General features: G+C 38.1%; 1 protein-coding gene across 1 annotated transcript in view; it reads left to right on the top strand.

Annotated features, from left to right (window-relative positions):
• LOC135218964 (scm-like with four MBT domains protein 2) overlaps positions 1-12,927 on the top strand; it is a 61,543-nt gene that overhangs the window by 15,045 nt on the left and 33,571 nt on the right. Inside the window, exons 3-4 of the mRNA XM_064255401.1 lie at positions 7,922-8,096; positions 8,277-8,436. Of these exons, the coding sequence (XP_064111471.1) occupies positions 7,922-8,096; positions 8,277-8,436 (335 nt within the window). The remainder of the gene's footprint in view (positions 1-7,921; positions 8,097-8,276; positions 8,437-12,927) is intronic.

The raw sequence follows: 12,927 nt of genomic DNA, 5'->3' as shown, positions 1-12,927 counted from the left end.
CTCACCCTCTTCCCCTCCTCAATTAATAGTGATTGATGCAATTGGAGGGAGAGCGCTCTGCCAGCAGGTTCTGGCAACAGCGTTGCCAACGGTAGTGCAGGTAACTCAGTAGATTGGGTTTACCTGCAGCGATAAAAATTTAACCAATTATGGGAAAGTCTGTGGGGTCAGTGACCAGGGTTAATTTAGGTGTTCAGGTAAGTACAGTGGAACCTCGACATACGAAAGTCCCTACTTACGAAAAATTCATGTTACAAAAGCAAAGACGAAGATTTTTTTGCTTCTGTACATAAAAATAATTCAGGTTGTGAAAGGGTAAAGTCCGAGATTCGCCCGGACTGCCGAGAACAGTTTTAAAACTCGTGAGCCGCCAACTGAGTAGACTCGCCACCATCCTCCTGCTCTCCCATTGGTTCCTGATGCTAGTCACCGCCTTAAGATCCTGCTCTCCTATTGGTCAGCATCTGTCCCATCATGCCTCTATGTAAAGGCGTTCCTTGACCATTTATTACGGCAGCATTATCGTAAACACTGGAATTCTTTCGTTCACATATATTTCGTTTGTTAACGTAAATTCATGTTAGTGATTTCGCTTTCGTTGTACTGTAAGTTACTGTATCGTGTTGTGTGTGAAGTTAATGACTTACGTTATTAGCCATGGGTCCCAAGATTGTTGCTGAAGTTCACGGAAAGTAGAGGATGCTTTCTATGGAGAATGAAGATGGAGATAATCGAGAAGTGTTAATGTTTTCTGCCATTTGTTAACCCTTTAACGCCGATTGGAAGTATTAAACGTCGATATAAATTGTCTGTTGGGTGCTGATTGGACGTATGGTACGTCGATATAAAAAAGTTTTTTTAAAAATTCACGGAAAAATAGTTATAGGCATACTAGGCAAAAACTTTTGAATCACGCGTCTTCGGGGATGCTGGGAGCGGAGCTCACGTATCAAGGCGTTGTTTTGTTTACAACCGTTACCCAGGCGTGCAAGCGCGAATTTCTTTCTTCTCGCACTAAAAAGTATCAGCGACACATTTCAGAAATTATTTCGTCACTTTGACATAATTTTTGCACCATTTTATATTGGCCGTTACATGGAGTATTATATATGAAAATGTGTGCAATGTCATGTAGAATACAAAAAAAACAACTCATGGTTGTAGCTTTTATCAGTTTTGAAATATTTTCATATAAATAACGATGTGCCAAAATTTCAACCTTCGGTCATATATTCTAGTACAGTAGTACCTCGAGATACGAAATTAATCCGTTCCGAGGCGCCCTTCGTATCATGAGGTTTTCGTATCTTGGACCACATTTTACATGTAAAATGGCTAATCCGTTCCAAGCCATCCAAAAACACCCCAGTAAATTATATTTCCAGGCCTAAAACACATGTTCTAGGGTTACGACGGAAGAAATATGACTCCGTGCAGCAAAATACTGTACATACTTGAGTAATATTCAACTGCATGTAATGTTCAACCCCATTTTTACTGCATATATTAGGACTTTAGCATATGTCCCTTAGCAATAAGCCTAGCCTATGTTAGCGGTTGCTACTGTAGCATAGTCTATGATTCTGACATCTAAACCTAAGAGCTAAAAGCTTAGAATATGCCAATAAAATGTATAAATAATCAGTATGTACTCATTTCACCAAATATTATTAATTAATCATTAACTATAATACACAAACAAACAAAAAAAAAACCTTCCAATCGATTGTTTACATTCAGCTCTTACCCGTCTTACGAGTACCGAACGAACGCCAAGTAATCATTTTTCCTAGCACACAGTAAGCCATAAATTTTCATTAGTATCTCTCTTCAACTAATGAAACTACCAAACAGTATAATAACCACTCATTTCTATTCTTTATTCTATCTTTACCTAATGGAGATACCGAGTTACTGACAGCTATAATGAAACATACGTATACGTAGCGTAATATTAAAACAGAAGAAGAATTCTAAAAAATACGTATTTGTTGGCAGTCTGATTTATTTTATATTTTATGATATCTAATTCATAATCTTTTTATTAAATGTATTGCATGTACTTATTTCAAATAATTATTAACCCTCTTAAGCCGGAGCCCTAAAATCAAATAAAACGTCTCCCGTATGCCGGGCCTGGTTTGGAGTGAGCGCGGAAGTGGAAAAAATAATTTTTTCAAAATTTACAGCGCGAGTACTTTTGAAGATTAAGAGTTCATTTTTGGCTCCTTTTTTTGTCATTGCCTGAAGTTTAGAATGCAACCATCAGAAATGAAAAATAATATCATTATCATATGTAAATAATGCGATATATGGTAGCGAAAAAAAAAAATTCATACATAATTGTATTCAAATCACGCTGTGCAGAAAACGGTCAAAGCTAACCAGTTACTTTTTTTTGCGTTGTATTGTACACTAAATTGCGATCATTTTGATATATAATACATTGTAAAACAATAAAAGCAACACCGGAAAAATATTATCCACAAAATGATGTACGAATTCGTAACGAGCGGACGTAAAAAAATGTTTTTTATTTTCCTAAAAATTCACCGTTATTCTAAATAATGTTCTAGAGACTTCCAATTTGTTTTCAAAATTAAGAAAAATGATTGAATATTACGATACTGTAAGATTTTTATTTTTAGATTAGAATTGCAGAATTTCGACCATTTCGGACGAGTTAAATTTGACCGAATGTCGAAATTTTAATATATATTTTTTTATTAGGACATATTTCGAAGATGGAAAAAGCTACAACCTTCAATTATTTTTTATTGTATTCTTCATGAATTTGCGCACATTTTGATATATGAAACTCTATAAAAAGGCTAATATGAAAAGGAGCAAATATTAGGATAATGCCATGTACGTATTTCGGAGACTTGCGGCCGCGAATCGGCGCGCGGAGTGAAGGTAAATATATTTTTTAAAAAATTCACCATAAATCACAATATTGTTTTAGAGACTTCAAATTTGTTTCAAAATGAAGAAAAATGACAGAATATTACTAGGCCGTAGAGTTTCAGCTTACAATTGCGTTTTTCAACTATTTCGGTAGAGTCAAATTTGACCGAACGTGGTTTTTTTTTCTATTTATCGTGATTTATATGCAAATATTTCGAAAAAAGAGAAAAGCTACAACCTTCAATCATTTTTAGTTGTATTCTACATGAAATTACGCACATTTTCATATATAAAACTTTATGTAACAGCTAATTTTAAATGGTGCAAACATTTCGACAATCGCACAAAAAAATTCTGATTTTTTTTCGAAGTTACCGCGCGAACGTAATGTTTTTTTTTTTCATAAATTCACCATAAATCGAAATATTGTGCTAGAGACTTCCAAGTCGTTGCAAAATGAAGGTAAATGATTGAATATTACTAGAATATAAGAGTTTTAGCTTACAATTGCGTTTTTCGACCATTTCGGTAGAGTCAAAGTTGACCGAAAGTTGAAATTTTTGCACTTAACGTTATTTATATGAAAATATTTTAAAACTGATAAAAGCTACAACCATGGGTTTGTTTTTTGTTGTATTGTGCAGGAAATTGCGCACATTTCCATATATAAAACTTTATGTAACGGCAAATTTAAAAGGGTGCAAACATTAGGACAATCGCACGAAAAAATTTATCGGAAGAGTTATCGCACGAACGTAAGGAAAAAGTTTTTTCATAAATTCACCATAAATCGAAATATTGTGCTAGAGACGTCCAATTTGTTGCAAAATGAAGGCAAATGATTGAATATTACTATAATGTAAGAGTTTTAGCTTACAATTGCGTTTCTCGACCATTTCTGTAGAGTCAAAGTTGACCGAAGGTTGAAATTTTTGCACTTATCGTTATTTATATGAAAATATTTCAAAACTGATAAAAGCTACAATCATGAGTATTTTTTAGTTGTATTGTGCACGAAATTGCGCAAATTTTCATATATAATACTTCATGTAAAGGATAATTTAAAATGGTGCAATAATTATGTCAAAGTGACGAAATAATTTCCGAGATGTGTCACTGATACTTTTTAGTGCGATAAGAAAGAAATTCGCGCTTGCGCGCTGCGTAGCGGATTGTAAACAAACAACGCCTTGATCCGTGAAACTCCCAGCATCCCAAGGCGCGTGATACAAAAGTTTTCGGCTGGTAGGCCTATAAGTATTTTTCCGCGAATTTTTAAAAAAACTTTTTTGAGCCGACGTATGATACGTCCAATCGGCATACGGGAGACATTTTGACTCGACGTTTAATACGTCCAATCGGCGTAAGAGGGTTAAGTAACCATTAACTATAATAAACAAACAAAAAAAAAGCTTCCAAACTTCTGTTTACATCCAGCACTTACGAGTATCGAACGATCGCCAAGCAATCACTTTACACAGTAAGCCATAAATTTTCATTCTCTCTCTTCTAACTACTGAAACTACCAAACAGTATAATAAACCATTCATTTCTATTCTTTATTCTATCTGTACCTAATGTATTTTTATTATTAAATGTATTGCATGAATAAGTTTTTCAATTTACAGCATCATTTTACCAATAGAATACTTAAAGTACAAGGGGTAGATGCTGACCAATAGGAGAGCAGGATCTTATGGGGTGACTAGCATCAGGAACCAATGGGAGAGCGGGAGGATGGTGGCGAGTTTACTCAGTTGGTGGCGCGGGAGTTTTAAAATTGTTCTCGGTGGTCTGGGCAAATCTCGGGACTTTACAGCAACAACCTTTCGTATCTTGAAAACTTTTCATATGTAGAGCTGTAAAATTTTTTGTACTTGCTTTCGTATCTTGAGTTTTTCGTAAGTTGAGCTTTTTGTATGTCGAGGTACCACTGTAATATTCAATCATTTACCTTCATTTTGCAACAAATTGAAAGTCTCTAGCACAATATTTTGATTCATGGTAAATTTATGAAAAAACACTTTCTCCTTATGTCCGCGCAGTAACTTCCGAAAAAATCATAAATTTTTTTGTCCGATTGTCGTAATGTTTGCACCATTTTACAAATTAGCCGTTACATAAAGTTTTATATATAAAAATGTGTGCAATTTCATGTAGAATACAACCAAAAACAACCCATGGTTGTAGCTTTTATCAGTTTTGAAATATTTTCATATAAATAACGATGTGCCAAAATATCAACATTCGGTCAACTTTGACTCTACCGAAATGGTCGAAAAACCGCAATTTTAAGCTAAAACTCTTACATTCTAGTAATATTCAATCATTTACCTTTATTTTGCAACAAATTGGAAGTCTTTAGCACAATATTTCGATTTATGGTGAATTTATGAAATAAACTTTTTCCTTACGTCCGCGCAGTAACTCTTCCGAAAAAATCATACATTTTTCCGTCCGATTGTCGTAATGTTTGCACCATTTTAAATTAGCTGTTACATGAAGTTTTATATATAAAAATGTGCACAATTTCATGTAGAATACAACCAAAAACAACAAATGGTTGTAGCTTTTATCAGTTTTGAAATTTTTTTATATAAATAACGATGTGCCAAAATATCAACCTTCGGTGAACTTTGACTCTACTGAAATGGTCTTTAGCACAATATTTCGATTTATGGTGAATTTAGGGAAAAAAAAAAATTTCCTTACGTCCGCTCGGTAACTCTTTCGAAAAAAATCAGAAATTTTTTCGTCCGAATGTCGTAATGTTTGCACCATTTCAAATTAGCTGTTACATAAAGTTTTATATATGAAATTGTGCGCAATTTCATGTAGAATACAATTAAAAACAACCCATGATAGTAGCTTTTATCAGTTTTGAAATATTTTCATATAAATAACGATAAGTGCCAAAATTTCAACCTTCGGTCAACTTTGACTCGACTGAAATGGTAAAAAAACGCAATTGTAAGCTAAAACTATTACATTCTAGTAATATTCAATCATTTACCTTTATTTTGCGACAAATTGAAAGTCTCTTGCACAATATTTCGATTTATGGTAAATTTATGAAATAAACTTTTTCCTTACGTCCGCGCGGTAACTCTTTCAAAAAAATCATAAATTTTTTCGTCCGATTGTCGTAATGTTTGCACCATTTTAAATTAGCCGTTACATAAAGTTTTATATATGAAAATGTGTGCAATTTCATGTAGAATACAACAAAAAACAACCTATGGTTGTAGCTTTTATCAGTTTTGAAATATTTTCATATAAATAACAATAAATAGAAAAAATTCGTCCGTCAGTCAACTTTAACTCGACCGAAATGGTCAAAAACTGCAATTGTAAGCTACAACACTTACAGTCTAGTAATATTCAATCAATTACCTTAATTTTGCAACAAACGGGAAGTCTCTAGGACAATATTTCGATTTATGGTGAATTTTTGAAAACTTTTTTTTACGTCCGCACGTTACAAATTCATGCATCATTTTGTGATAATATTTTCTCTGTGTTGCCTTGATTGTTTTACAATGTGTTATATACCAAAATGATCACAATTTAGTGTACAATACAACGAAAAAAAATTAACTCGTTAGCTTCAACCGTTTTGCTCACAGCGTGATTTGTATACAATTATATATGAAATTTTTTTTCGCGCTGTCATATATCCCAATATTTATATATGATAATGATATTTTTTTTCATTTCTGATGGTTGCATACTAAACTTCAGGCAATGGCAAAAAAAGGAGCCAAAAATGAACTCTTAATCTTGAAAACTAAGCGTGCTGTGATTTTTTGAAAAAAAAAAAATTTCCGCTTCGGTGCTCACTCGCGAACGCCGCCGGCATACGGGAGACAATTTCTAAAATACCACTTCAGCGTTTAAGGGTTAATGTGTTTCATAAAGTTTAGTGTTAATGTTTTCTGCCATTTTTTAATGTGTTTCGTAAAGTTAAGTGTTCATGTTTTCTGCCGTTTGTCCTCCTCGTCTGTCGCCACTTTCGGAGATCGCCTCACTTGAAAGGTAAGGTTCTACATTTTACTACATATGTACGTACATGTACGTACAGTATTTCTTGTACCATGTACACTAATACACTTTATTTATGGGTGTGTACTACAATAAAGGTTGTTAGGTATTGAATGGTCCAAATTGTTGTATTTCATTGTTTATTGGTCAATATAGCTTTACATATTATAAAATTTACTGTGGTGTTTTTGTAGGGCTTGGAACGAATTAGGCAATTTACATGTAAAATGTAGTTCGAGTTACGAAAAAATCAGGTTACAAAGGCCGCTTCGGAACGGATTAATTTTGTATCCTGAGGCACTACTGTATTACAATATTAGTTTTACATATAATGAAAACTTAATTTTTCAACTTCCAGTGGAAATAAGGGAAAATTAAAAAAAAAAAAATTTACACCATGTACATTTGCATATCTTCCTCTTTCCATTGACTTTTTTTTTTTAACTTAAATTGGTCGACCTTTAAGTTTCTGTGGCCTGGGATGCAGCATATTGATTTTTTACCCTGTCCATTAAGGGTTAAGGGTTAATGAAACAAATATCATTCTTAAAAACTAACTTTGTTTTCTATTACAAACCCAGTAGTACTTTCACCTTACATGCCTGTCTTCTGACCTGACTTTTCCTTCATGAGGTTAGGCAGTGAAATGTATGTCCCAAGAAACGGATGGGACAAGTGTAAGAGCTGCAACCCTTTTGTCTATCATTTAATTAGGTATGACCTTAGAAAGTGTGACATATTCACTGGGGTCCTAATGAAACCAATGTGCTTACTTCAATGTGCTGGGGGCTGCTGAACTACCTATTTTGTCTTCTGTTTAGGATGAAGATATCTGGGATTTTATGCAGAGATGAAAAGGCTGTGTAAAAGTGATAGGTTTGTGTTTTGAAAATGTTTAATCAGAATTTCATATTTTGAATTATTTCCAACTTTCTATACAGTCTGTTAATTTTACCGGTTTTTATTTTTGTAGCCAAGCAGTCTCAGAGTGTTGGCCCTGGTTCAGTTGAATTGGTGTTACGAGAAGTGCTGGCAATGACAATCAATGCTGCTTACATTCCTACCAGAGCACTAAGAGAACTGGAACGCAGTGTAAATGAATCTCAGAATATTCCTTCATCGTGGCATCCTATGGTATTCAAAGCAAAGTAAGCTCTGTTTTCTTTTAAAGGTACCATTACAAACCTGTGTATACATAAGAAGCAACTATCTAGGATTAAGACAGTGTAGTAGATGATTACTATGACAAGTGATTAGTGGTATTATAATTCATTCCCCATTGTATAAAACTATCAGGCGTGCGTGCTCACTTTTGATTACCTTTCAAGGTTCAAGAGATATACAACAACTGCAAACATTCCTATTGCTACTACAGCTAATGGTGTCAATGATTTCCTGAGTTTGATATGTCAGGTGCTTCAGTGCTGCCCAAATCTGTGGTCCACAAAATCAACTGGAGAAAATTGTCCATTCTTGTGCACATCCCAGGTAAGTTGCATGATTTTTTCTTTATTTTTGGTTGTAATACTGCAGTGTCATTGAAAATACAGATTGAATATTGTATAATGTTCTTTCTTGGTTGTGGTAAAAATTAATATTTAGTTTTATATAAGTAACTTACTTAGTAATTACTATATAGTTATAAGTTTCTAACACTAATGGCAGATAGAAATTTGAAAAATTTTGGAAATCGCTGTAGCACTCTTTTGTTTTGGATGTAGGTAACTTGTCCCCACCCTCTTTCAGCAAAGAACAGATAAAACGTTGCTAAAAGGATCAATTTGTTTCTGCCAGTGAATGACATTACATGGTGGTTGAGCAGCTCTAAATTTTTTGGTCACCGGATGGTTGTGATTTTTCACCGGTTGGGTGACGTATTCCACAACTTTAGTAGCACTAATTATATTAGCTTAGATGTGACTTTTATCACTGATTTGACTCCCGAATTTGACTTTTGATTGAATTATATCAGATTAGTTCATTTAGTATATTAGGTTTTGCAGCCAAGGTGTGCAAAACGTGACTGACTTCGGCTAAATATGACTCCCATACTGTGTGTAGTATGCGCAGAGGACAAGTTTGTTCTTGAACTCTGACTTTCGACAAGTGTAAAGACTGGGATGAGGGGAAATGACAGGTATTAGATTCTCATTTAATGAAACTTAAACGTGGCAGAAGTAGGAAAGTGGCTGCTAGAGCTGAGGCTTATACCACTAGTCGGTGAGTTCACCAAGAGTTGATAATATCAGTGCTCCTGTATCTGTTTTGCCTTTGCCTGTTCTCCCATTACTTCTCCTCCAACTTTTCCGTCAACTCCAATTCCTGGCTCCTTTCTTCAGAATCCAGTGCCAGGGCCATTGCCAGTCTCCATGTGCAGATGGAGGAGGTGGCTATCCGTCCCACCAACGCTCCTAGACCTGTCCCCGCTAAGCTCCCCTGCCCCATGGAGAAAGCAAACTAACAGTCCAAGGGAGGTCAATGGTGTTTGCCCACAGCTAGTTGCTCCCACAGACGAACCTGTTGAAAGTGTATCCCAGGACTCTTTAGGCAGCCATTGGAAAGGCACCCATATCATCATATGAATGTTAATGCTTTTTCTCAATTGATTCAGATACAGGTGTGTATGGTAGTCCCTGCTTATCTGTGATCCAGTTTTATGGGGCTTGTCTAGCTCCAAAAATCAGTAATTTCCAGCTATTGGCATCGATAATAGAGTTATTGGGCTAATACATACCTAACAGAGGTGCCATTAACCAGTTATTAACGCTGTAAACTGTTGATTTTTGGTTATTGGCAATTTTCGTTTATCGTTAAGCTGTCAGGACAGAACCCCCGCCAATAACCAGGGACTACCTTTGTAGAGGGCGAAGTACAGTGGTCCCCCGTATTTGCTGGGGATGCGTACCAGACACCCCTGCGAATAGTTAGCCCGCAAATAGTTGGAACCCCTATAAAAATGCTTAAAACGGCTATTTTGTTAGTTAAAACTCAAGAAAAACCCACTGAAAATGTTTATACCTGGTTTTCTTAATAGTTTTATCACAAAAAGTGCATTTTGTGATAAAATTGATAAAAACAGGAATTTGTGGATATTTCTCATAGAAAAATGCAACGAATAGGCAAATTTTCTGCGAATAATGGAGGATATGTTCCAGAGAGAAACCTGCATATGTGTGAGTCCGCGAATCCGAAGAACACCAATATGGGGGCCTTTGAACGTTTTTCTAATGTATCGAGGCCGCTGAAAAGTTCTTCTACATCAGTAGCTGTTACTCCTTTGTTCGGTAAATATGCTCAAGAGCAAGAGTACAGTCCACTCCCAGTTTGTAGTTCTTGGGAGAGCCCCGGTCAGGTGCCAATTAGCTCTGCTCATAAGAAAGTGTTCAAGTGCCCAGTAACCATGCACATAGTGTAAGGTGAACAGCCAGTGTGTGATGAATGTCCATTATGTGATGAACACATATTATATGATATATGGTTATGCAGTTTCAGAGCGCCCAGTGTCCAAGCGCCAGGTATATGAATGTTCAGTATCTGAGCGCCCTGTGGTCGAACGCACAAATTATGAACGCATAGTGCGTTCAGAGTCCAAGCGCCAATATCCAAGCTTCCAGCACCTAAAATCCAGTCCCAAGCGTAAAGAGGCCAAGCACCCAGTGGCCGAATGCCACCCAGTGTATGATTATTGTGTTCCTTTTGAACATGAGAGTTCAAGTCATATTAAAAAGAGAACATGAGAGTTCAAGTCATATTGAAAAGAATGCAGTGTTAGAATGCTCGATTGCTGAGATTGCAGCTCAACTTGAACTCACTTCATTGGAAATGTATGAGCCCAGGCGTCCAGTTCCCGCTCACCTGCAATCAGCAGTATTTCCTATATGCAGCCACACTACACCCAGTTGGCGCCTGAAGAGAAGCGAATGGTACCATGTCCCAAGTGCTCGTTGCATACTCAGGAACAACCTGTCGGAGATTCACACATACAACGACTTACTAGTAGTATTTGTTCCGATACGTAATACAAACCTTTCGGTCCTTTAACAATAGGAATATACTTTCGGCGTAGCTGGAATTATGGCCGTTGAATCTTGAACAAGGTGGTTAGGCAGTAACTACCGTGGGGCAGGCTAGCCTGCCCAGATGTAAATACTCCACTTTACTTTCAGCCTTCTTCCTCGGGTGTGTTTGTGAGCTCCAGCTGACTGGTCGTTAATCTTTTTTCCCGGTGGGATCCTTTTGGTTTATTTTTTGTATTTAAAGAATTATGCATATACGATGTTTGATATTAATACTAAACAAAGGTTTGTCCTTGGTTTTTCAATTAATATACAAACCCACTTTTTGTGATAGCCTTTGTAACCGCCCCTCTCCTTGTGTCAAGAGCCGGCAGCTAATGTATGCCAACATATTTACATTCTTCGGGACATGTATTCATCCGGAAAATACGCTCACGCTTGGGAATTACCAAGGGAACCTCAAGGTTTTTCCGTGTTTTGTTGTTATGGTAATTCTCTTCTTCTTCCTTTCACTTACTATCGGAAGAAGGTAGAAGGATGGGCGTGCGGTGCTGATGTTGGGGGATCTCCTCTCACTTCGGAGGGTGGCGCCCTTGGATGTGTGAGTAGTATCTTCATTACTTTAATTTTTTTTTTCCTTATTTTACAGACTAGTGGTGATTGTGTTTTCAGCAGTAATGGTTGGATGCTCTTTGTATTGGTTATCCTAACCTTGGAATTGTACCTATGACTTGTAGCATGTTGCGTACCAGTCCTCGAGTGTGTGTACTCATCTCCTGCTGATAATCATATTCATTACCACTACTACCTAGGAGTTATGTCACTGGACGAAGCTGTCGTGCTGCCCTGTGAGGTTTATCTACTCCTGATGGTAGAAGTCTGGCAGGAGGAGGAACCGAAGAGGAAAAGAGCTCATCAAGTGTCTTCATCCTCCTCTTCGAGATCATCATATCTTCATGCCTCCTCCCCTTTGCCGTAAAAGAGAAGGTGGTCCCCCCCCCTAAGAAGTCTCGTCACGGGACTTCTAAGGGTCTGTCTCGCTCCGGTGAGACAGGTGGGTCTTCTGCTGGTCCTCCCGTTCCTTCGGGAACAAGGCCCGTCTCTCCTTCCTCGGGGAGGAAGCAGACGGGGACCATGGAGGTACCAGCCACTGCTGGTATCTCCTCTCCCGGTTCTGAAGGTTCCACCTCCGGACCGGGAACCGTCTCGGCCACCCGCTTGCGAGCGTTACCGAGTGTACGGTCACCTACGGGTGACTGTGCAGCCAGGGTTCAGACTGCTGAGTACGCTCACCGTGTCAGGACACAGGCACTGAGCAGAAAATGGTAGGAGTCGCTCGGGTGACTCTCGCCAGACCAGTGATTGCTCTCGCAGCGATCGTCCGGTGCCCAGGGTTGACGTGAAGTTCCCGCAGGTCCATGCACGCAGAGACCGGTGGAGGCCGGCCATCCAGTCCTCTTTTAATTAATCCTTTTCTTTCAGAGAGGTTTCGGCCTCAACGAGGACTTGGAAGAGTCGGAGGACGGTATCGGCTGTCGCCTCTCAGGTGCACGCTCAGCCCCACCCAGACGACAGTCGCGTTCATGTGACCGACCAGTCTCGGGGGTGGCAGACGTTTCGCCTGCCAGGTAAGAGTTTCATAGCCCTCCTCAAGGAAGCGTTCTCTAAAGTGCTGCTCCCGCAGGTCCCTCCGGACAGGTGCATTTGGGCCGTGTTGCTACCGCAACTGCCCCAACTCCGGATTGGATGGAGTACCTGTCAGTTGTCCTGAGGAAACTGGCAAAGAGCAAGTCCAGGAAGAAGAGGAAGGTGTCGCCGTTGTCTTCTGCCGCCTCTTCCCCTTCGACTTCCGAGCCCCCCAGCCGAAGAAGAAGGTAGCCTCCTCCCCCCCTAAGAAGTCTTGCTCAGAGACCTCTAAGGGTCTGTCCTACTCCGATGGGACAGTTGGGGCTTCCGCTGGTCC

Source organism: Macrobrachium nipponense, chromosome 1, assembly GCF_015104395.2.
Source record: "Macrobrachium nipponense isolate FS-2020 chromosome 1, ASM1510439v2, whole genome shotgun sequence".
NCBI classification, from domain to species: domain Eukaryota; kingdom Metazoa; phylum Arthropoda; class Malacostraca; order Decapoda; family Palaemonidae; genus Macrobrachium; species Macrobrachium nipponense.
The sequence above is the reverse complement of the archived record's forward strand: the minus strand, read 5'-3'. Positions and strand labels throughout refer to the sequence as shown.